This window comes from Oryzias latipes, chromosome 4 (genome assembly GCF_053564925.1).
Source record: "Oryzias latipes strain Hd-rR chromosome 4, Olatipes_Hd-rR_3.1".
NCBI lineage: Eukaryota > Metazoa > Chordata > Actinopteri > Beloniformes > Adrianichthyidae > Oryzias > Oryzias latipes.
The window spans coordinates 20066501-20091830 of NC_136240.1; the positions used below are offsets into that span (position 1 = coordinate 20066501).

Sequence of the window (25330 nt, forward strand, 5' to 3'; positions counted from 1 at the left end):
CTCACAAGAAGAAAATAAATCAAAATAAAAGGACTTATATTATCCTAGTGCCAGTATAACCCCACATTTCTGAAACATTCTCGGCCATGTTGAACAACAAACTATTGATTTATTTGCTATTTATTTTATTGAACACCAAAACAGTAAACTAAATGACATTTATTGCAATAAAACGTCATGTGACCTTCAGAGTGTGTTTGAAAGAAATATATTTTCTTCCAAATAAACCAAAAGTCTTACTTTCTTTGCTTTATTTCCAATTGAGAATCATGAAGCGATTTTTAACTAAACAATCATAATTTCTCCTATGAATGTTCCAAAAAACCACCTTCTCATTCAGACTTTTTGTCCTAAACTGTTGCCATGTGAATCAAAAGGCCCAGCTTTTACTAACTGAGTGGAATTTCTGCAAGGTCATTTACGATGAAAATAAAATCATGTTAAGGGCGACTTGCTTCTAAACCTTCTGATTTTCTTCCTGTAGCTGAAATGATTAAACATTTTTATCAGATAGACCTCGCAGGCTACAAACACCTTGACATTGATAAGATTCTTATCCGTAGCATTTGGCAGCTCTCAGCTTAAGCATCTTAAGCAAAGAGAACTTGAGGTCAGTTCTGGTGTTTAACAGCTGACTTTTCAGCTTAGGGCTCCGGACAGCAGAGCCACCGCTACCTTTTTATGCAATTCTGCAGGACTTTAGAGGTGTAGCATAACACAATCAACACCCAGAGATAAGCTGAGATACCAACTCACTCATAGTAGTGTGCGGCTTTCCTCAGAGCGGTCCTGGCCTCCTCTGGAAACTCCCCCGGCTTGGCTCCACTCCAGCAGATGCTCTTGCCTTTGGCGTGGTAAACATTCCCGAAATTATATAGTGCTCGCGCTTGGCCAACCTGCAACAGGCCCAGCAGACTTTCACAGCCGGAAAGCCGAGTGACCAATGCTGTAATTACACTCTGAAAATACATCGACAGCCTGGTTCTTTCGTTTTTACACCAAGGCTGGCAAACTATTTTAGAGGTTGGTGTGCTGATTCTATGCACCGCCTTTTATGTCACAGGCTTGACAGGGAATCTTAGAGATGAACAGTTTTAAGGGTTAACAGCTGAAATGTAGGCATTTAGCCCAAATCTCCAAAGTTCTTAAGGTAAAATCTTGATGTAAACTCAACAATCTTGCAGGAAAATGTAACAAACCTTGTCATAAATGGCTTTTGTGATCTCCAGATGTCTTTGACAACAAACCACAGCCTCATCGTAGCGCCCTAAAAGCTTTAACGTGTTCCCAAGGTTACCGCTGGCTTTAGCCTCACCAACTTCATCTCCGATTGCTCTGCAAATGCAGCGAAGGGGGGGGGGGGGGGGGGAATGCAAATATAACGTTACAGTTTTATTAGATTCATAAAGTGTATAAGTGTGAAAACACAAGAGAGATGAACACAAATTACAGCTGCAAGCAGGAATGCTGCTGAGTCTAGCCTGGCAATATTATAACAGAGAAGGAAATGGTAATTAAAACTCTAAGAAACTGATCTAAGAGAGACACTGATCTGATTGTATTTATCTAAAAATGTAAGAAAAGATTTGTAAAAAGTCCATTTTTAGCGTTTTTAAGTTTGGGACTTTCTTTACCTGGTGAGTGTGAGGTCATGCCGATGGTATTCCAAAGCTTTGATGTACTCCTGAAGGTGAAAGTAGGCATTTCCCAGCTGGCTGTAGATGGCACTGAGAATTTGAAGGTCCTCTGTCCCCACCTGAATGGCAGCTTCAAAGAAGGAGACACCTGCTCTGTAGTCGCCTGCCTTACAGAGCCGCTCGCCTTCCAGAGCCAGATCCAGACACGACGACTCCATTCTGCAAGGAACCAGGAATGCTGAGAACTGAACTGCCTTTTTATTTTCCCTCTGAACAAAAAGCTGGCAATTAAATATCATATAAATATGAAGTGAAAACACAGAATCAATTACTTTGTTTCTAAATTAACATGGAGGACTTAACAGCTGCACTTTAAGGCCATAAATAAGAATCCAAGATAAAGGAAACCTTTATGATGAAAAACATAATTTGACATTTTTCTGCTCAATAGAAGCTGTGAGAAAAATCCGTATTTTTGCATGTTTTAAGTCATAACAGGATCAGAAATGAGGATTTCCTTGTATAGTTCGACACACTGGAAACAAAGTCAGAAAGTTGTGAAATTTGCCGAGAAAGGAATGTGTGAATATGACTTCAAAAATCAAACATAGAGTTTGGTGGACTATGATAGCAGGACGGAGGATCCGTGTGAGTGCACATTAATAAGCTTGTTTATTTATGTTTTTCTTTAATAATGACTTTAACTAAGAACGTTTTTTTTTTTTTGTTTGTGCAGTCCTGGCCACCTCTACAGGACGTCCCCCCGCTCATCGGCCTTCCCCACTGACAGCCAGGACAAACCACCCGGCAGGTCAAAGGTTAAGGGAAAAAAAAAGCCCAAATTTAAATCCAAAAATGTTTTCAGGTGATTTGTAAAAATAATCTGTTGAATAAATTAGAGACTTTTAAGAGACAGATTTTCTCTGATGCCTCCATGTGAAGATTCTCTCTCATAACTGGTCATTTCGGTCAGAGAAAACAGCTCATGATGGGAAGTTAAAACAAATTAAAGTATTAAAAAAAAAAAAAAACAGTAAAACAAGAAAAACTACAAAAAATAGCACATTTTTCCGTGAGCACAACGGTCTTGAAAACACCACAAATACCATGGAATGAAAATACAAACCTCCATCCTAGAAACACTAAAGTGTCCCAAATGTGGTTCAGATCCACTTTTTAACATCCTTCCTAACTTTTACCAAAGGAAATGAAAACACCGCCAGACAACAACGTGAGCCACCTATGATGCTCTTTAAGAAGTCAAAACAAGGTTTACTAAGAAAGTCTTTCAATAAGGATTACCTCAGAGTAACCTCCTCATGTGATGCATGACTTCAGTCTGATTCTGGAGGCAAAAGCCTATTTTGATGCTTTTGAAATCATGTTTGGCATTGAAAACTAAATCAAAAATACACTTCTGCAACTTTCAAACGAGTTTCATTTAACTGAAAAGGTTTTGATTCCTCTGAAAAAAATAAATAAAATAAAATAAATGAAAGCCCTAAAATTCAACACTGAATGTATTTTTTTGCAAGACAATGAAGAAAGCCCGTTTGTAATTCTGCTTAAAAGACGTCTTAACTGCTGGGCTCGACTGCATTTTGCGTCTGAACAATTCATGACTTCACAGAAATGTTATTTAGTGACTGCATGACTGTCATTACCTGTAAAACCCATCAAAAGCTTACCAACATTTAAGCATCACCTGTGGCTGCTGTTATGGATGATTTACAGAAACCCATCAGCAGTTCACCGTGATGCTGACAGAACTCTAAATGCCACTTCTTCTATTGAAAAGTAAACATGTCTAACATTAAACTTTCCCCAAAAGGAGGTAGAGACCTTGAGAACATACAATCATTTGTATTTCTTTAAAAAAAATCCATCAAAACCAAAAAGATGTAGGTCAGATTATTTTTCAGATTTGTGAATGACTTTAGACTGGGAAAGTAAGAAGCCCATCAATTGACTTTTAAATTAAGCAGCCCATTTTCCAACAAGGCATAGTGAAAACAGAACAGCAATGACTGCGCTCTCATACAGATCTATATTCACGTGCTTGAATGTCTGTCATTTCTTTAAGATTAACTACTGATCTCTGACATGTGTGCTGAAGCTCTCCTTTTAAAGATTTCAGCCTCAAATCATCTGGAAAGCATTTAAACTGTAAAAATACAAGAAATGTTCCCCCATAATGCATTTGGGGTTTCCATTGATATATTCTAAAAGCCACTTATAGCATCTTTTCTGCTCAATTCTGTTCTTATGGATTAAAGTAGTTCCTGGTATTTTTCCTCAGAGAAGTCAAACTTCGCACAGGTTTCACCCACAATCATCACAAACCTGTTCTCACTCAGACATGTAAACACTTGACGAAACAGATCCATAAAACAAATGCAGTCTTGTCTAGCTACAGAGAAATTCACATACTGCAACACAGCAGCATTAAGCACCCAGTAATCCTAGACTTCAGAGACTTTGTTTTCTTAAATTTAAACAGAAAAAAAGATTATTCATAAAATACTGATTATTATTTATCTAAACCAAATCTGTCAGACTGAAAAATAATAGATTTAAGAGTTTAAAAGAGCACACAAAAATGTCTTTCTGTAAAGAAATAAAAGAAAACTAAAATCCAGTTAGGCTAATATATATTTTTTTATTATTATTAACACTTGATCATCTTTATTGTTTTATTTTGAAAACTGTCTCCATCTTTGAGGCTGTTCAAAGCCTCAGCTGAGAATTGTTCATCTGCTGACAACAATGTGAAAAGTTGAGTACAAGCACCGCAAGCTTACTGTAGTATTCTTGTAGTAATCTTGATAAATGTCATCTGAATGGTTGATAGTCCACCACACACCAAAGTGAAGCCAGAAATCCAGGTTTTTACTTTCAGGTTTTAAAAACAGCTCGTATAAATATAAGAAACAAATACTTAAAGCAAACTACTAATATTTTAACCAGTTCCAGTTCTATCTTATTCCAATGCCTGGCAGCCACGCTTTTTCAAAACAATAGGATCATGTAAACTTGGGTATCCTTTAAAAATTAGTTAATAAAAAATCAACACACCTTTTAAATAAACAATGACTTTTTTGTGACAATTTTACATATTTCAAAGTATTATTTTATGTGTAAATTGGATTCTTGACACTTTTCTGAACCAAAAATCTGTAAAAGATGACATCATGAGCAAATATAAAAGTAGGAGTTTATTTTCCTTTCTAGATCGACAGATTTTTATTTTTTCGCATCAAACAACAGAAACGGATTCCTTGAGTCAAACGGAGGTCATGCCCCCAACACACATACCTGTTGCCTCTTCCCATTCTGACACACTCAAAGCAGGTGGACACGACGGACATCTCAAGTATTCTCTGGAGCAAACGCTGCTCTGACTAATACCTGTGACTGTCTCTTCTGTCATGTATATACACATAACGCAATCAGCTCCTGCCAAAATTTCAACCCAAAAAAAAAAAAAATAAGGAAAAAGAACAAAAAATACAAATCAAAAACACACTATCCCGCTGGAGCCTCTTCTGCAAGCACTCTAACTGGTTGTAGCAGCAGAACAAAGGACTTAATCCTCCCTGAGCTCACATCGACCTTAAAGACCAGGTGCCGGGTAGGAGACCTTTTGTTCAGGTGAACACGGATTAAAACCAACTTGTCACCAAGCAGAAATGTTTCAAAGTGAGAACAGTCGGCTACGTTGCCATGTTTAGCGGATTACTGTCTTTCTCCACCAAGTAGGCATTGGTTACCTGCATTGATAAGTCACCCGATGGTATGTGTCACTTCCAATTAGTCCGGGCTTCAGTGTTAATTATAGCCATGTTAAGTGGCTCTGCTGAAGCGTAAGGCTATTTGTTCCACACTCCACACATAAAAAAAAATAGTCATCCGCGCAGCTAGAACAGCTGATTTTGTCCTGCACACCACTAGGAATATTTGAAACAATGAATGCATTTTCTACAACAGCTTAATAAAAGGTGGAATTATTGAAAGGTTTTTGTATTTAACTGCATTGGGTTTGATCTTGTGCACCCACAGTCATATTTTATAATCATTTAAATTAAAATATGGAGCATTATAACTTCCCTCTTGGATTGATAATATTCTGATTCCTAGTAAATTCCAGATGGTTTAATTTAGCAAGTAGAATTGTAGTTTATTTAGGCAGTTTTAGATAGCAAGTTACATAAACTAGGTGATTCACTGTGGCAAACCGTAAAAGAAGCAGCCATTAGATTAAAAAAAAAAAGAATTTAAACATAAAGGTATGCAGAGATGGGGCACAACTGTTTACTCACACTTTTTGTCAGTTTAAATACATGTGCTGTGACTTAGAGGAGACCTCCTGTAGTCAAAATCTGCTAATCATTATTACTATCATAAAAATATGTGCAAACAAAAAGCAAATTTGAAATAATAAAATGAAAGATCGGAACAAAATGGCTCTTTAGAATTTGATGTATAGTATACCAGGTGCCAATAAACATAATAAAAACATCTGAAATGTATGTTTTAAGATAACTTTTGATACAAAAACGGCCAACTTTTGAATCTTTTCTCTTCTAAAAACTGCAAAGCAATGCCACTCATCTGTTATAATGAAAGAAGGAAGAAAGAATAAACTGCATAAGGAATTCCCCATTTTAGCATCCTGGAATAAGTGCAAAAGAAGCGTTTCTCTTGACATCTGAAACTGCAAACAACCAACACAAGCCTTTTATGGTAGGAGACCTTTATGCATGGATTCTGCTCATCACAGCTCTCTGAATCTGAGGAGTGAACACTCAACATTTATGCTTGTGATAGTAAATACCCCAAATCATTAGCAAAAACTAACCAGAAATCAATCAAAAAGACTAGGGAGGAAGGATGCAGATGGGAATGTATTTGAGGTAGCAGAGCAGCACTTTGTAATTATACCCACCAATGCAAATGCAGACAAACATTTGCTCAAGTTTACCCCTTGCAGGTCTTTCTTTTCCCCAACGCAATAACTGCATCATCTCTCATGTCCAATAAAACAGCAATATGTGAAAACACAATTTTTAACAATATTCAGAGTGTACTGCAAGAGCCCTCCGTGGGTCTAAATAAAATATGTAAGCACTGACCTCATTTGCCGGACTGTTTTTGCTAGAAAGAAGCCTCTCCATTAGTTGTTGTTGATTGCATCATTCCCTGTGTGTGTCTGAGAGTGATGGCAGTGCACAAAAATCCTGAGGGTGCAGTCGTGTCTGCAGACAGGATCAAAATGTTTTTAAAAGAAAACTAGCTCTGCAAGTTCAGAGTTGCACCGTTAAAGGGCAACCTGATTCCTCTGCTTTTTGAAAACACGATCATCTGTTTACCCGTTGACCTATTTTGTGTTGTGTTTATAAATATAACCACAAAGACAAAATATGATGATTTTGGGGGGAAATCCTTGTCCTGAATGTGTGTCTGAGGGAAACAGATTCCTTTGAAACGGATTCACGATTTACAAAGATCTTGTCACATGTCTGTCAATTGTCCTTATTTATTTATCTAAACTTTAGACACTAAAGGCACACACTGGGTGTGGGAAACATCTTAAGCGTGACAAAAACAGGCTCACCGTGATATTGCAAATCCAATCACAAACTCTTCCCAGCACCAACCAAGCCAGGGTTTGCATGCTAAAGCCCCACAATTACAATATGAATGAAGGCATCCCATTAATTAAACTCTCCATCCGGTGATGTTTGCCAGGGGAGGCAAAAAACTTTTTCTATGGAACGACGCTGAAGTTGGCTTCCGATTCACAGCTTCCGATTCGCAAGGGCACTAAAGGAACATTCCGCTGTATTTTTTGCACTAAGATCACCTAAAACCGGGTCCTGTTAAAAAACCGCTGGACCTGGACTGCTCAAACCTGGATTAAATTATAATTTAGATAGAAAAGAACACATTAAACACAGATTCTGATTTGTGAAACCTTCCTCTGATTTGTGAAAATGTGAAATAGTGAGAAAAAGGCGATAAAAATAAACCTGAGTCCACTTCAGACAAGGTCCTGTTCAAAAACCGCTGGACCTGGACTGCTCAAACCTGGATTAAATTATAATTTAGATAGTAAAGAACACATTAAACACAGTTTCGGATTTGTGAAACCTTCCTCTGATTTGTGAAAATGTGAAATACGTTCATTTTATCGCATTTTACGCACTGAGTCCACCTTAGACCAGGTCCTGTGCAAAAACCGCTGGACCTGAACTGCTCAAACCTGGATGAAATTATGCATTAGATAGTAAAGAACACATTAAACACAGTTTCTGATTTGTGAAACCTTCCTCTGATTTGTGAAAATGTGAAATAGGTTCATTTTTATTGCCTTTTTCTCACTGAGTCCACTTCAGACCAGGTCTTGTTCAAAAACCGCTGGACCTGGACTGCTCAAACCTGGATTAAATTATAATTTAGATAGTAAAGAACACATTAAACACAGTTTCGGATTTGTGAAACCTTCTTCTGATTTGTGAAAATGTGAAATAGGTTGATTTTTATTGCATTTTACGCACTGAGTCCACCTTAAACCAGGTCCTGTCCAAAAACCGCTGGACCTGGACTGCTCAAACCTGGATTAAATTATAATTTAGATAGTAAAGAACACATTAAACACAGTTTCTGATTTGTGAAACCTTCCTCTGATTTGTGAAAATGTGAAATACGTTCATTTTATCGCATTTTACGCACTGAGTCCAGCTTAGACCAGGTCCTGTGCAAAAACCGCTGGACCTGAACTGCTCAAACCTGGATTAAATTATGCATTAGATAGTAAAGAACACATTAAACACAGTTTCGGATTTGTGAAACCTTCTTCTGATTTGTGAAAATGTGAAATAGGTTGATTTTTATTGCATTTTACGCACTGAGTCCACCTTAGACCAGGTCCTGTTCAAAAACTGCTGTGTGAAATAATATATTTTTATCGCATTTTATGCACTTTAAGGACAATAGGGACAAGGGAAGGACAACTTACATCAAAACACCAAAACAGGAACTTTAAAGTAAATCAGAAAACAAACCAAGAAATATTGAACAAAAAAACTAAACTTATGTCAGAGATACATGCTAACCGTGACCATAACTATGTATCCAATCTGACATCTGTTTCTCAGTTTATTTTGTATTTTGAGATTTTGATGTCGCCTCGTCTAGCCTTCTTGGATTCCTAAAGTCCATCGTAAAAGTGCCAGCTTTTGTCTGGGCCAAGTATGTGGAATGCAACAAAGTGATTTTGCGCACCCAGGTTAGGGCCACCGGCTCGTACCTGTGTGAACACATACAATAGTAAAATCCAGTATAAAAAATAAAAATGTTAAGGAATAAAAAAATACAATTCCACCCAAATTACATGAACAGGACCTGGTCAGAGGTGGACTAAGTGCGTAAAATGCGATAAAAATCAACCTATTTCACGAATCAGAGGAAGGTTTCACAAATCAGAAACTGTGTTTAATGTGTTCTTTACTATCTAATGCATAATTTAATCCAGGTTTGAGCAGTTCAGGTCCAGCGGTTTTTGCACAGGACCTGGTCTAAGGTGGACTCAGTGCGTAAAATGCGATAAAATGACGACGCTGAAGTTGGCTTCCGATTCACAGCTTCCGATTCGCAAGGGCACTAAAAGAACATTCCGCTGTATTTTTTGCACTAAGATCACCTAAAACCGGGTCCTGTTCAAAAACCGCTGGACCTGGACTGCTCAAACCTGGATTAAATTATATTTTAGATAGTAAAGAACACATTAAACACAGTTTCTGATTTGTGAAACCTTCCTCTGATTTGTGAAAATGTGAAATAGGTTCATTTTTATTGCCTTTTTCTCACTGAGTCCACTTCAGACCAGGTCTTGTTCAAAAACCGCTGGACCTGGACTGCTCAAACCTGGATTAAATTATAATTTAGATAGTAAAGAACACATTAAACACAGTTTCGGATTTGTGAAACCTTCCTCTGATTTGTGAAAATATGAAATATGTTGATTTTTATCGCATTTTACGCACTGAGTCCACCTTAGACCAGGTCCTGTGCAAAAACCGCTGTACCTGGACTGCTCAAACCTGGATGAAATTATGCATTAGATAGTAAAGAACACATTAAACACAGATTCTGATTTGTGAAACCTTCCTCTGATTTGTGAAAATGTGAAATAGGTTCATTTTATCGCATTTTACGCACTGAGTCCACCTTAGACCAGGTCCTGTGCAAAAACCGTTGGACCTGAACTGCTCAAACCTGGATTAAATTATGCATTAGATAGTAAAGAACACATTAAACACAGTTTCTGATTTGTGAAACCTTCCTCTGATTTGTGAAAATGTGAAATAGGTTGATTTTTATTGCATTTTACGCACTGAGTCCACCTTAGACCAGGTCCTGTGCAAAAACCGCTGTACCTGGACTGCTCAAACCTGGATGAAATTATGCATTAGATAGTAAAGAACACATTAAACACAGTTTCTGATTTGTGAAACCTTCCTCTGATTTGTGAAAATGTGAAATAGGTTCATTTTTATTGCCTTTTTCTCACTGAGTCCACTTCAGACCAGGTCTTGTTCAAAAACCGCTGGACCTGGACTGCTCAAACCTGGATTAAATTATAATTTAGATAGTAAAGAACACATTAAACACAGTTTCGGATTTGTGAAACCTTCTTCTGATTTGTGAAAATGTGAAATAGGTTGATTTTTATTGCATTTTACGCACTGAGTCCACCTTAGACCAGGTCCTGTTCAAAAACTGCTGTGTGAAATAATATATTTTTATCGCATTTTATGCACTTTAAGGACAATAGGGACAAGGGAAGGACAACTTACATCAAAACACCAAAACAGGAACTTTAAAGTAAATCAGAAAACAAACCAAGAAATATTGAACAAAAAAACTAAACTTATGTCAGAGATACATGCTAACCGTGACCATAACTATGTATCCAATCTGACATCTGTTTCTCAGTTTATTTTGTATTTTGAGATTTTGATGTCGCCTCGTCTAGCCTTCTTGGATTCCTAAAGTCCATCGTAAAAGTGCCAGCTTTTGTCTGGGCCAAGTATGTGGAATGCAACAAAGTGATTTTGCGCACCCAGGTTAGGGCCACCGGCTCGTACCTGTGTGAACACATACAATAGTAAAATCCAGTATAAAAAATAAAAATGTTAAGGAATAAAAAAATACAATTCCACCCAAATTACATGAACAGGACCTGGTCAGAGGTGGACTAAGTGCGTAAAATGCGATAAAAATCAACCTATTTCACGAATCAGAAGAAGGTTTCACAAATCAGAAACTGTGTTTAATGTGTTCTTTACTATCTAATGCATAATTTAATCCAGGTTTGAGCAGTTCAGGTCCAGCGGTTTTTGCACAGGACCTGGTCTAAGGTGGACTCAGTGCGTAAAATGCGATAAAATGAACCTATTTCACATTTTCACAAATCAGAGGAAGGTTTCACAAATCAGAAACTGTGTTTAATGTGTTCTTTACTATCTAAATTATAATTTAATCCAGGTTTGAGCAGTCCAGGTCCAGCGGTTTTTGGACAGGACCTGGTCTAAGGTGGACTCAGTGCGTAAAATGCAATAAAAATCAACCTATTTCACATTTTCACAAATCAGAAGAAGGTTTCACAAATCCGAAACTGTGTTTAATGTGTTCTTTACTATCTAAATTATAATTTAATCCAGGTTTGAGCAGTCCAGGTCCAGCGGTTTTTGAACAAGACCTGGTCTGAAGTGGACTCAGTGAGAAAAAGGCAATAAAAATGAACCTATTTCACATTTTCACAAATCAGAGGAAGGTTTCACAAATCAGAAACTGTGTTTAATGTGTTCTTTACTATCTAATGCATAATTTCATCCAGGTTTGAGCAGTCCAGGTACAGCGGTTTTTGCACAGGACCTGGTCTAAGGTGGACTCAGTGCGTAAAATGCAATAAAAATCAACCTATTTCACATTTTCACAAATCAGAGGAAGGTTTCACAAATCAGAAACTGTGTTTAATGTGTTCTTTACTATCTAATGCATAATTTAATCCAGGTTTGAGCAGTCCAGGTACAGCGGTTTTTGCACAGGACCTGGTCTAAGGTGGACTCAGTGCGTAAAATGCGATAAAAATCAACATATTTCATATTTTCACAAATCAGAGGAAGGTTTCACAAATCCGAAACTGTGTTTAATGTGTTCTTTACTATCTAAATTATAATTTAATCCAGGTTTGAGCAGTCCAGGTCCAGCGGTTTTTGAACAAGACCTGGTCTGAAGTGGACTCAGTGAGAAAAAGGCAATAAAAATGAACCTATTTCACATTTTCACAAACCAGAGGAAGGTTTCACAAATCAGAAACTGTGTTTAATGTGTTCTTTACTATCTAAAATATAATTTAATCCAGGTTTGAGCAGTCCAGGTCCAGCGGTTTTTGAACAGGACCTGGTCTGAAGTGGACTCAGGTTTTTTTTAATCGCCTTTTTCTCACTATTTCACATTTTCACAAATCAGAGGAAGGTTTCACAAATCAGAATCTGTGTTTAATGTGTTCTTTACTATCTAATGCATAATTTCATCCAGGTTTGAGCAGTCCAGGTCCAGCGGTTTTTGAACAGGACCCGGTTTTAGGTGATCTTAGTGCAAAAAATACAGCGGAATGTTCTTTTAGTGCCCTTGCGAATCGGAAGCTGTGAATCGGAAGCCAACTTCAGCGTCGTTTCTATGGAGGAGAACCATCAGAAGCAGACGTGACAAATCAAACTTTGAACTGCTCTTTTCTAAGGGTTTATCATAATTAAGTTGAAGAGGATAAGGAAAACCCTATAAGAAAATAAAAAGTGTTTTTTACTGCTGATATAATATTAGTATATCGTTGCTACAGGATCATTCAAGTGTTCATGTTTTTAAGCTAGCTTTCTGTCAGTTATTATTATGACTGTACTGGGGGGGAAATTATGAGGCAATCGACACTCGTGCCACAACACGCTCCCCGTCTGACTTGAGGGCAAACGGTGTTTTTGAGTGAAACTTTTACTGAACGCAACGGGAAAAGAAGCTAGCTAACTTGAAGTAAAGGAGGAAGGAACCAAAGTTTCCAAAGTCAAGAAAGAAAGAAAAAAGAGACAGTCAAATGTAAGGAGTAAATTATGGACTTACCGGCTCAGAGACGACAGCTCGCACACGACACAAACATGTCCCCAACTTTAGGAAACACTGGTTCGAGCTGTGGAACTGGAAGCTGATCAATTTTAGTCGTTAACGTCGCCGAGTCACACTGGGGGTGGGGGTGGGGGTGGGGTGTCCCGGGAAGCAGTCAACGTGGAGGCCCCTCCTCTTCTCAAGTGGGGTGCAGCGGGGTGCTGTATTCAGGTGTCGTGGGAAACTTTGACACTTCTGGAAGGGCGGGCTAACTTTTCACACGTTTTACGTTCAGGAACCAGGAGGCGGGCATATCCCCATCATGTTCATCTAATTTAGAACAGGCAGAAAGAAAAGAGAGCCAAGAAAAGTTAAATAACTTGTTGAATCCTTAAAATGAAATGGGACATTTTACCCACTTTAGGGAATCGTGTTTTCTTTATTATTTTAAATATCGCGTTTAAAAATAATTATCACAATATCCAACATTCACCTGTTAAAATGTGTAGTTACAAAAAATAAAATAAAAAAAACACTAATTGTAGTAGAAGAAATCGCAGTTAGTCATCTTTATTTTTATTTGACACTATAAATATTATCACAAGATGCTTAACTATTTTAAAAATAATTTTTCATAACTGCATTCATGTTTTCATAATACAAGCCTCACTATGTGAAAGACAATTTCAATATACGTTTTTTGTTTTTTACTAAACTGATAAAACGTTTATCAAAAATTACCTTGAATAAATAGTGCATGAAATTGATAAAATACAAAAAAGAAAAGGAAATAAACAGTATGAAGGTGAGCTGCAATGATATGAATTTAAAAGTGGCAGAAATTTCAAAGAAAAAACATCTAAACGACAAAAATGTAACCCTATTTGATGGTTCAACTGAATATACCCAGCTGGGATTCAAAGCGGGCTCGTTTTTTACTTTGTGGTGAGCCACTACTCCACAGTGTATCCTCCCAAGTAATTTTAGAGCCTCTATATGTGTTTTTTTATGTTTGTTTCATATCAAGGGGAAAAGAGTGTCCGTGTGTTTTGGTTTTGCAATATCAAGTGCGAAGGCTAAAAACATGTAATTTATTTATGTTACATTTTTGAGAGAAAAAAAAAATGAAAAGATTATTAACTTGGATAAAACTAGCTCTTTAAGGCAGGAAGGGTTACAGGTTCACTGACATTTGAACTCGCCTTCCTCTTGCTTTTGGGGATTTAGCAGCACAGCAGGAAACCAGACTTAGAAAGGCCAGTTTACTCATTCTTTCACTATTGCTTCCAAGAAAGCACTTGCAAACAAATGTAGAAATCTTGAGAATTCTTGGATCTTTGGTTTAGTTTCTCTGTTCACATGTCTCATGCATGTGTTTGTCTGGTGCGGGCTGAACGGTGTTCAGGACAGCAAATATCTCTTTAATCCCACCTCTCAAACAACCTTTTCTCTGGGTGAAAACAGTTTTTTTCTTTTTTTTTTAACACAGTCCTTTAAATGAAAACATACTCATGCCTCCTGGCCTGCGAGGGTGTGCTGCATCTCAACCACATCATCCTTTAACAGGTCCGTCTCTGACTTGGCTTTTATTTCTGTCCACTCGATTTATTCATTTGATTTGATTTTTTTCATGGTGCAACATTTAGATTTCTTCCCCAGCGATTAATAAAGTGTAACTGTATTAAACTGAGCAGCCTCCTGGTCATATATTTGAGTGTTTTCTCACTCGCTCTGTTCAAAAAGCATTGAGGTGCCCTTTATTAAAGGGTCCCCAGTGTGTTTCTCAGCCATGTAGAGCATACCTTTTTACATTAGCACCTACTCTTTCCTCTGTGCCAGTGAGCTCCTAATAGCTCATGCTGCTTTGTTGACAAAAGCCCACTTTAGGAAGCCGGGAGCTTTAAAAGCTTTCCTGGAATGTTTGTACTTTTCTTTTGCTTCAGCGTTATGTGGCACGGCAGGTCCAGCAGATGATATGATGGTGGATGACAAACCCCTTTTAATAAAAAGTAACAAGAACTTCACCTCACATGAGTGTAAAAGGTTTAACAGTGAGAGAAAATTGAATGGTTTTTATGTCATTAATAATTTGTAATCACCTTTTTTATTATATTTTAGTTTATTTTCTGTCAAAAAATCCAATCTGAAGTGTTCTTGACTAAAAGGAACCTCACCAAGTATACAAAGATGTGTAAAAAATATCCTCTGAAATGTTTTTTTTCAACAGTAAAAAATGCTCAAGACTTGAAGAAACAAAAAAGATCAACCTTTTTGCAAATATGTTTTACCATAATAACAGAAAATATAGAAATCAACAAAGGAGACAAGAAAGATAAGGCTGTTTCGGTTGCGTCTGGGGGGGGGGGGCGGCTTTTAATGGGAAACTACAGGTATAGTTAAGATAACCGGAAAACATTTTTAGGAATTTTTTAGTAAATTATCCATATAAAAAAAAAATCAAAACTTAGCTTTTAACATTGAAATTTAGACACCTCAATTCTATCCCAAAGCAAAGTGAATCAGACAAAAGAAAAATATACTTTTCTAATTGGAAAACACATTTTATCCATTATAGCACAAATCAAAACACCCACGTCTCTACACAGCCCTGTGGGAAGCTGCTGCATCAGCACAAAGTCCACATTCTGCATAGAGATTGTGTATATGACAGCAATTTCAACTCGTTGGTATGTGCTGAGTCCTCATACTTGCCTGCTGCCAGGGACGGGTGTTTGCAACCCACAAAACCAGCAGGCTAGTCTTGGTTTATGTCTTCAGAAATGACACCAATGACTTTATTTTGTGCATAAAAACATACTCACATATTGTAAGGGTGTGAAAATTGAAGATCCTAACCTCAAATGAGCAACAATATGAGACTTCATCATAATTTATTTAAAAAAAATGGATGGACCTGCAGTCCACATGCGCAGCAAATGTGTAAAACATATTCATATACATCCATCACTGAGAGTGAAAGGTGAAAAGCTCTTGACTAACTAATCATCATCATCTGCTGTTTAATGGTCTTAACTTTGAAATCTTTTGATAAGCTATGATTACCAAGATGCAATTATTGATTTATGATGTTTCACACAGATTTTGAGTGTAAAATATTACCATAAAGATGATTTTTTAGTGAAGAGATTCCCAGAATCGGGTGGTCCAGCAAATTCAAATCAAGGTTAGACATTGAGATTTAGAAAATTAAAAAAACAAAAACAAAACTAGAATCACAGTATATCTCTTGCAGGACCTCAGAGGTCAGAGTCTACTGCTTTGGACAAAAACTCATGTACAGGCTGTGCAAACATGCCCCCGAGATAGTTCAGCATGTACAACCACAATGTTCAGTTATTACTCTCATCTATTATTGTCCTTGCTTAAAATCACAATTACTGTTATTTAACCAAAACAAACCAAAAAAGAAAATGACACATGAGGACATGTTTAGTACTTCAGTAGGGTTTAAAGGTTGGCTGCAGATGGGGTTAATGATCAGCTCTTAATGAACTGATTTTCAGCTTGTTCTTTTAAAAACAGGAGTTTTCTGGTTGTAGCATAGAGTAGACACAATGCCAGAAAAAAAATACTAAAAGCAATTGATGCAGCACTTTAATCAGAAAATTCTCATTTATTTCTGTACATTAAAAACATTAGGACAGAAAGTCAACCTCCTATTCTAAAACAGTAAAGACATTTTTAGGTTGTAATGTTCAGTGCTACCTTTGGCAAAAGAAAAACGAAAAAAATAAATAAAAATAACCATTTTGCAGAAATTCCTACCAACTGTGAAACATGGTAGTGGAAGGGTGATGATTGGGGTTCATTTTCTTGGTACACCACACGAACACTTTCACTGCAGTACTTAAGTTGTGAGACTTAAGAAAAGAACAAAACTCATTACCATGTTGGATACTTTTCAAGTATCAAGTTGCTGCATCACAGAGTGAATTTGAAAACTGTAGAAGTTCTTTATTGCAGTTTTTTTTACATTTTTGCTTCAGTTTTCTTGAATAATTAATAATTCCTTAAATAAGTTGCTATATTACAAATTTGAGGTTGTATTTTCGGATGCTAAGAACCATTATACATTTTGATGATGCTTTAAACTCAATGTGATCAAACAACAAATGGGGACGTTTGCTGCTGATGCTGTTAAGAAGACTGGGAGTATAAAACATTAAATGTCCCCAAATGTGGTTCCCAAAAAACATTCACTTCCCAAACAAAATAAAGATGGATATTTTACATTTATTCATTTATTTTATTTTTTTATTTTTTCTAACTTGTCCTGTCCAACAGCTGGGCAGACAGATGAGAGCTGACGGCCTCTTGTGTTGGACATATTTTACTTTAACAATAGGGGTTATCAATCTTCATACAAACCAGAGGTGTGACTGAATAAACCCCTTTTGTAATTGAGGCCAAACTTTATTAATTTCAACCATGTTTGAAAATCTTGGGTGTTGGACCGGACGGAAAAGGAAAGAAGGGAAGAAAAGGGAGGGATGTTAGAGAGAGAGGGGGGTAGGAGGGTGATAATAGGAGGGTAGGGGGGATAAGACCATGAAGCAGCATAAAGCAACAAGTTTACTGGTTGTTTATCGTTACGGTAAGGTTCAAATGTAGTACAAAAAGGGCGGGGCCTGTCCACACACACACTCAAATGTTATCAACACACCTGTTGGCTGCAAAAATGTCCACATGTCGACATGTACACAAACAGATAGTATTCACACGCATACTTATGCCTTCAAACCAACTAGTGTGAAATATTTCAGTCATTAAACCATGCAAACTGTTAGTGCAAAGGTGAGCTAACACCTGTGCTCAGGTGAGTGTTTATGTTCTTCTAAAATGGATGGTGGAACGTGAAAAGAAGGAGGGGGAGTGCCCAGCCATCCCCACCCCAAGACCCCCGCCGCAGCAGCAGCGGCAGCCGGAATCCCCCCAACGCCAAACGGGAAAAGGCAGGGAACAACCGCACCCCGGGCGACCAAGACCGCCACCCAGGCCAGGGCCAGCAGGACCGCCGCGAGGCCCCCAGAGCCAGAACAGGGAGGCACGGAGGGAAAGAGAGCGTTTCATAAATGATAACATTTATTCATTTATTAATATTAACCAACATTTCTACAACCTACATTAACATTCAAATTTTAAACAGTTTAATAATTACAATTTATTTGAATATTTTGATTCCATTTCATTGTGTGAGTTTGTCATAGCATAGCCACAATTTAAGCTGGGAGGCTGTTTCAGGATCAACTTTCCTTTTATTAGCAAAGATTACCAGTCATTAATGAATAGGCGAAGAATATTTATTATTTTTTTTGCTAAGGAAATCATTTACAAGCAATTCGATTTTTTGCTACAACAGCTTTGGTTACACTGTGGCATATCGAGATGGACCAGGACATGACCGGAAAGGAGACGTCCCGCTGGGGAACTCAGACAGGAAAACTGGTTGGTGAGAAGGTGGATTCTCCATCAAGGCCTGTCGCTTTTTACGGTCCCGCCTTTGGTAGCGAAAGTTGAAGGGTGGACGGAGAGCCACAGGACCTCCAGTTTCTTCAGAGGACGAGTCAAGTGGCCTTGGATTGGCTGGGTTTTGAAGGTTTGGAAGAGTTTCTTCAGACTCGCTGGAAGAGGAAGTGAGGGGAACAGATGGTTTAACTGCAGTCGATGCATCTGAGGGAATCTGGGGTGCAGCTGTAGGGTCAAGCGCCAGTGGCTGAGCCACAGTGGGTGATGGGGGGTCAGCAGTTGCAGGCTGTGCATCATTTCCTGGGTTATCGGGCGGAGCTGGAAAGGTTGGTGTCTCCGAGGTTTGGAGGAGTTCGTGACCCTGTGGCTGCAACGGTCGAACCACATCCACATTCTGTGGGCAAACAAGGTTAAACAGTCAAAGTCTCATCCAGGAGGAAGAAAATAAATCATATGACAAACCACAAAAGGAAAATATACTAAAATAATAGCAGAAGCATATTTTATCCAGACATAAACAAAATACAAAATGCTTAAGATGTAAATCTAACATTACATTTTGATTAGAAAACTTTTTAAATGTTGTAACTTATCTCTGAGATGGCCTACAAAGTAAAAATTACCGTTGTATTTTACGTTTTTTACTTTTATGACTTTAATGGGTTAAAATCCCACTCCAATCATCTTTTGACCTATTGTAGAAACCTTACAAGTGTTCTTTTAATCACTATTATGCCGTTTTCAGCCTAAATCCAAACACCTCTGTTGTTTTCAAGGACAGGGTTTCTGCAGAGTGGCATGGAGTAAGCCCATCCCCATTTTCCATTATTGATCTGTTTACACACTCTCCTACTAGCTTACAGCCCCTCACACCTCCAATAAAACTTTACCGTTACAACAAAAATGGCGAGGAGTATTGGAGCTATTCAGCCATAACGTTTTGAGTCATATGCCAGCTCAGATGAGGAAAAAAAAGGCATACATTAATATATTTGTCTTCAAGTGATTGCATCAGAATGGAGCGGGGCAGGGAGCCTGTGGGCCGCTGACTTTAACAGCTACGTCACTGCTACAATCTTTTTTAAATGGAATATTTTTGTCTGCTACTGATTTACCATGATTTGAATAAAGAAATACTCAGAAATGCAATTTTAAACTTAAATTTCTTCACCAAAAACATGATTTTCATTGGAGTGGAAGTAACAATGCTGTAAAAGTTTATATACCTGCAATTTGAACATCTCACAGGACACTTGAGCATCAGGAAGCTCATTCATGTCTCCGAGCAGAGATCCGGTACAAAAACCTGCAGTCTAAAACAAGACAGTAAAATCCTATAATTTACCCTGAAACACCATATCATAAAAAACAGCAAAAAAATGTCGAAAAATAATCAGAATCCTGTCAAACCCAGTGACTAAACTATACAGTTATTGAAGACTGTTTTATTGCAGCATGCTTTAATCATAGAAATTACTCTGTCATAGTAAACAGACACATCTAGGAACTGTTTCAGCGACACAGAATAAGGAGCATGCTAATCAGTGTTTAGAGTTTTTGCAGCAACATTAATTAGCCTCACTTTGTCGGCATCTTTTTCAGTCTGACATTAATTAAGCCTTTTCACACACACTCAGTGGCCAAAGTTTATACTCTTCAACAGGATCCAGGTCAGTCTTTCCCCGCATTCCACCTCTATGCATTTTCCAGCTTTTGTTGTGAATAATTTATGCCGCATCAGTTATTTCCATGTATATGGCTTGGGCCGTAATAACTAGCAGGTGTGCTAGGGCACCTCTGTGTCAGAGTTGAGCGTCGGCCGCTGGCAGGTGCCTCTTTCTGTGAGTCCGTCGGGACACTCCTGCACCGTGTACTCCACAAAGACTGCTTTTACTGGAACATCCTGTCAATGAAAAATATGTGTCAAATTGTAAATATAGAAAAACAATGGCAGCGGCAGAATTGGTTTGATTCTGTTCTGTCATGTTTTGTAACTTAGTCGTTCTTTTGGCCTGTCAAGGGTGCTCTGCTAAAATAGACACATACGATATGCTTTGAACCACGATACTTTCTTCATTTCAGACTCAAATGTATTCAAAGTATAGAGTTGTACGATTACATAGTGTTACTGATGTCTTAAGGGACGTGCACACCGTCCTCTACAACGCACATTTGAGCGACCACTTCCAATATAAGTCCATTTAAATGTTTAAATGCATGTTTCAGGCTTCCGCATTCAAAACTCTCGCATTAACGCGTCACGATGCAACTTTCTAAGACCATTTTCAGGCTCTAAGTACAAAACATGCAGTCATTGAACGGGCGATGAAAATTAAACCAGGTTGAACTCTGACCAATCAGGGACATCAATTTGGTTATGACGTACGGAAGTGCCAACCGTTTGAAAATTGATCATAAAGGAGAAATTAATAATTGCGGTTTGTGCCTGGAATTATATGATACCAAGTCTTTCATTTATCAGAATAGAGCTGTGAAAGAAAAAGCCTGGAGCAAGATTTGCAGGATTAGCACCGCTTTGACATTTCACACCAAGCCTCTTCAAAATGTAGGTGGTGTGAAATGCGCTGGTAAAAAGTAGAAAAAAAAAAGAAGAAGCCCCTTCCTGCTTGTCCAGTGTGAACACCATGCTAAAACCACACTCTTGAACGCATGTCACAAGCCTGTCAAGTTTACATTAAGCTTCACTGATTTTATGGGAAATCAATGTTCTGAGTAAACTTATTGAGCCCCGGAGCTTCAGTTCCAACAGAGGTGACTAAAGTTGTACCTGAGATGCTGCTCTGGTGATATTTTTCACTCCGAGCCCGGCACTGAGAGTGGACTGTCTCTTGTAAGTAGCCAGAGTGATCTGTGCAGTGGCGATGGCCTGAGGGCTGTCCACAGAAAGAAGGAGAGGGCAGGTGGGGCAGGTCTGCTGAAGCTTCTCTGGGGCATCTGAAGGAACCAGAAATAAAAGACTTGTACATCAAAATCCATTCAAAGGAAAACTTCAAACCCTCAAACTTTAGAAAGAAAAAAATTCATTAAAATCTGTTCAAAGAATATTAAACAAGCAGAAATATTTAAAACTTGTGCTGTGATGTCCTGCAAGTAGTTTTAGAGTCCTGCTTATAGACATTCGTGCATTACTTTCTGCTTCTGCACTGTTTTTTATTAGGGTAGGGGAGAATGTGTGGTTCCCTAAGGACTGTTTTTATATTGAGACGTAAGATTTTCAGATGTGATATCAATGACTGGTGAGAACAGATGAGCTAAACATCTAGAGGCCATTTGCAGACCCCTTTTTATTGGATGTTTTAAAGAAAAAATAATTTTAATTAATTAGGATGATGCTAAAATCAATAAACACAAAAAAAACAAAAACACTGTGATTAGTTGTACTGAGCAGCCGTGCACAAAGTTGTCCTTATTGTAATTAGTCACACCTGTGTTTGAAAATGCCCTGCGGGGCCTCTCAGAACTCACCTTTTCCCCTTTAAATTCTCAACATTTGCAAAGTTTCAGACACACAAAAAAACATTTACAACATTGTTCAGTTAATGTTGTCAGAACTTGTGTGTTTTGTATGTTTAAAGAGCAGAGATGTTTCCCATTGGCCATCTTTGAAATGCTGCGATCAGCTTGGAGTTATGCTTCCATATTTAACAGGGAGGCAAAGATTCACTTGTACTAAGATTCGGTTCAAACCTTGATTTCTGGGTCATGGTTTCGTTTCGGTTTGATTTATGATTTTTATATTCCAAAACAACAACAAAAAACGAAAAATTCACCAAAATCATTTTTTTAAATTTGCTAGTAGGCAAGTAACAGTAAAGGAAATTCTTTCAGTTGGCTTTTGATTACCCTGATGTAATGTAATAAAACAATATAAATAATGTATATTGTAAACATATGCAAACGTATGCAGTATGAAGGCAACAATTCACTGTCCCACAATTTGGTTCAATGGTGTACCACGTGGTTTGATTTTAAACTGAGAATTGTGGCACCCCTAAAATATCAGATTATATGATTATGAATTGGTAAATAAAAAATGGATTACCTGGTACGAGGGCACAGTCATAGCTGTACAAGTAAGAGAAACCCTCTGCCGTGTGCAGGATGGTGGTGTTGCAGTTGCCAGAGATTTGCTTAAGGTGATTTAAAAGAGAGAGGTGTTTGTTGGCAAGATCACAGCAATGCTTGATATGAAAAAAAATTACACAGCTCGTGAAAAAAAAGTTATGCCCTTTGGGGGCTTCTGGGATCAGTCTGCTTTTGTTTTAAAAGCAAAACCAACACCATGAATTTTTCAGAGTTTCTAAAAATGGCAGTGATCTGAGGGAGAATGGGTCTGCGTTTGAAAAGGCTCTAAAAACCGTAAAAAAAACAAAACTATTTTGTATTGGAATAACTCAAACAATAAGCATAAAAAACACAATATGAAAAATATATATAATGTCCAATTGCTTTGACCTATCTGTTTTAATAGATTTTTCTGTGCTTTTCCAGACGCTCAAAGCGCTTACAATGTATCCATCATTCCTTCATTCCTTATTCATACTTGGTGATGGTGAGCTGCTGATGTAGCTGCAGCTGCCCTGGGGAAGACTGACAGAGGCGTGGGTGTTGGTATGCGCCTATGGCCCCTCTGACCATCACCAGGACATTCACACACATTTCACACCAGTGGAGCCACACTGGAGGCAGCGGGGAAATAAACTGCGACCCTTTGCGATCATTGACTATAATATTACCTTTAAAAAAGGAGTTGCCAAGATAGAAATTCCCCTTTTGAGGGTAATAAAATCACAGTTTAATAACTGTCACGCAGTACATAAAAAGAAGTACAGATTACAAAAATACATAAAGCTAGAGCAGGGTTTATTGATTCTAAGCCTGTTTAGGGCCATAGGTCAAGGTCAAGATTAGCAGTCAAGATGGTGTGAGTCACATGACCTGATTTTTAATTGCAATTCATGTTTTGCCGTACTTTAAAATCAGTTAGATAGTCAAAAAAGGACTTGCTTCAGTCAAAAATACAAAAAATCTGTACAGTTTAGAAAAGAAAAGTTGTTTTCCAAGCCCTTATATCACTTTTAAAGAATTTCATGCTCAGGTGTGTACATGGATTCTCCTCATGTGTGACTGTGTGTGACCCACTGTTTCCATGAATGGCCTGACATCACAGCGTTTCCATGGTTTCGGGCTGCGTGTGTGGCACTTGGTCTCCAGGACATCCAGGTCCAGATAATAAACGTTGCCTGCTGGGCCCTGGCATTCAAAACGCAAACACATGTCACACACAGACGGAGGAAGCTTAAACTCTTCTGCACAGATTCCTGCAACACTACCAGTTTTAAAAATTTGTCATCAAACTAAAATGTGTCAGCAGTGTCTTGAAACACGTGCTCTTCAGATGACATTTTAAGGTGCAGTTCAGGAGGTGCTGCGTGACATTACCAGAACACCTTGCACGTTATTGATCTGAACCCCAGCAAAACAAATGAAATTGAGTCCTATGAAACAAGCTCTGCCTCACGACAGGTCACAGCAGTGCCTGACAGCTTGAAAAAAGCTTGTTTGTTTCAGAAGGCCTCACTAAAGTGATCTGGATTTTTATTAAGTCACTCCAGCCCTACAGGGCATTTTTTATGAGGCGTGGAACAGGATTGATTCTTATTTCAGGACATTAAATAACACAGTTTTATCTGGGTCAGCACATCATCACAAAATTTTACAGCAAAGCAAAAATGTTTACATACATTTTCTTTGAGCAGCAGCAACCTCTGCTGCTTCTGTTCACTCACCTGTGCATGCAGGTGGACGTTGGTGATGCGGTTCAGGGCAAACTTGTAGCCCTCCTTGCGGTCCTCGTTGATGTAAGTGATTGCGAGACGAGACAGCTTCTCCACAGCTTTGTCGTTACAGGGGACAGGAGCGAGTTCAACAGGCATCAGCACAAAATCCTCCCCACACACAAACAGAGTGTGGAGACACAGGAGGGATATTATCAGTCGTAAAATGCAGTTCTTCATGGTGGCAGAGGTTTGAAAGGAGGCAAACAGACAAATCCGTTCCAAAGTGAAGTTTGTTCTTGTGTGTTTGCTTTCAGCCTTAACAGGTGACTTTTGGAACCAAAACAGGATGGAAATGTTGAAATAATGCCAAGGACAAAGTTTCTGTGAAGCCAGAGGGCTAATATTTGTGAATACAAGTACCATGGGTTCATTTAACCCAACAAAGACATGCAGAGCAAATGTCAGAACTGCCACTTGCTGCAAAAGTAGATCAAAAAGTGCACAACCACCTAGAGCAATGGAAACCTGCAAGCTGGAATTGAGACTACTAACCATCTGAAGGCTGTAATGCAGTTTCACTACCAGTAGGGATCACTGCTTGGCTGGCCATCTGTGGTGACAGGGTGGTTGGTTAATGAATCACTAATTCACTAGGAGGTTAATAATTCCCTAATGTACAGTTCAGCTGAAGACAACTGTTTCAGGTTGATCAATAAACTAAAATAAAGAGACATAAAGTGGACTACATATACGATATATACATATATATATCTATACATATATATATATATATATATATATATATATATATATATATATATATATATATATATATATATATATATATATATATATATATAAAAACAGTATATATATACCTAATATATGAATTAAAAAATTATTTATACATAATTTTTTTTTTTTCTTTGTCGAATGAGTATGGGATGATTTCTTGTTGATCTTGTTTTCAGTGCTTTGTCAGAACTGGTTTTATTCCCAGGTTCTGAGCAGAGAGCCAGACTTGTCTGCCCCTTGAGTGGGTAGGTGGGTGATCACACTTTTGGAGGAGCTTCATTGGTTCCATTCTACATGACAGGATCGATTCATGTCTGCATGTGCAGCTCAGGAGGGACAGGAGAACGTATACGGCCTCTACCTCCTGCACTTCCTACATCTTCATTTTTTAACAAAGAAATAAAAGAAAAAGGTCGTTATTAAAAAAAAAAAAGTATTGTAATGCAT

At 38.0% G+C, this 25330-nt stretch overlaps 2 protein-coding genes across 5 annotated transcripts in view; both read right to left on the minus strand.

Moving 5' to 3' along the window:
- Nucleotides 1-13222, minus strand: part of LOC101169597 (G-protein-signaling modulator 2) — a 22619-nt gene extending 9397 nt beyond the window's left edge. The window contains exons 1-6 of one of the 4 annotated variants that reach the window (XM_078946625.1): nt 12819-12954; nt 6770-6892; nt 1757-1856; nt 1635-1684; nt 1200-1335; nt 757-896 (exon numbers count right to left, since the gene is read on the minus strand). In XM_078946625.1, coding sequence (XP_078802751.1) covers nt 757-896; nt 1200-1335; nt 1635-1684; nt 1757-1856; nt 6770-6774 — 431 coding nt within the window. In that variant the 5' untranslated portion in view covers nt 6775-6892; nt 12819-12954. Of the gene's footprint in view, nt 1-756; nt 897-1199; nt 1336-1634; nt 1857-6769; nt 6893-12818 lie in introns of all 4 variants that reach the window. The other 3 variants (XM_023954343.2, XM_078946626.1, XM_023954344.2) reach the window with 3 other exon arrangements.
- Nucleotides 13223-17885: 4663 nt separating this feature from the next.
- si:ch211-262h13.5 (alpha-2-HS-glycoprotein) lies at nt 17886-24584 on the minus strand. Its single transcript, XM_004085581.5, has 7 exons — nt 24098-24584; nt 23451-23561; nt 22351-22438; nt 21076-21242; nt 20083-20190; nt 19514-19600; nt 17886-18681 (listed from the first exon to the last, which is right to left on the minus strand). The coding sequence occupies exons 1-7, from the start codon at nt 24509-24511 to the stop codon at nt 18187-18189; spliced, it is 1470 nt and encodes a 489-aa protein (XP_004085629.2). The 5' UTR covers nt 24512-24584; the 3' UTR covers nt 17886-18186.
- Nucleotides 24585-25330: the final 746 nt, after the last annotated feature.

Coding starts and splice junctions, on each gene's coding strand:
- si:ch211-262h13.5 (XM_004085581.5), bottom strand. CDS start 24,511: ATGGTACTTGTATTCACAAATATTAGCCCTCTGGCTTCACAGAAACTT. Junction 23,562..24,097: donor ACGTCCACCTGCATGCACAG/GTGAGTGAACAG, acceptor TTTGAATGCCAG/GGCCCAGCAGGCAACGTTTA. Junction 18,682..19,513: donor GTGAGATGTTCAAATTGCAG/GTATATAAACTT, acceptor GTTTGCCCACAG/AATGTGGATGTGGTTCGACC.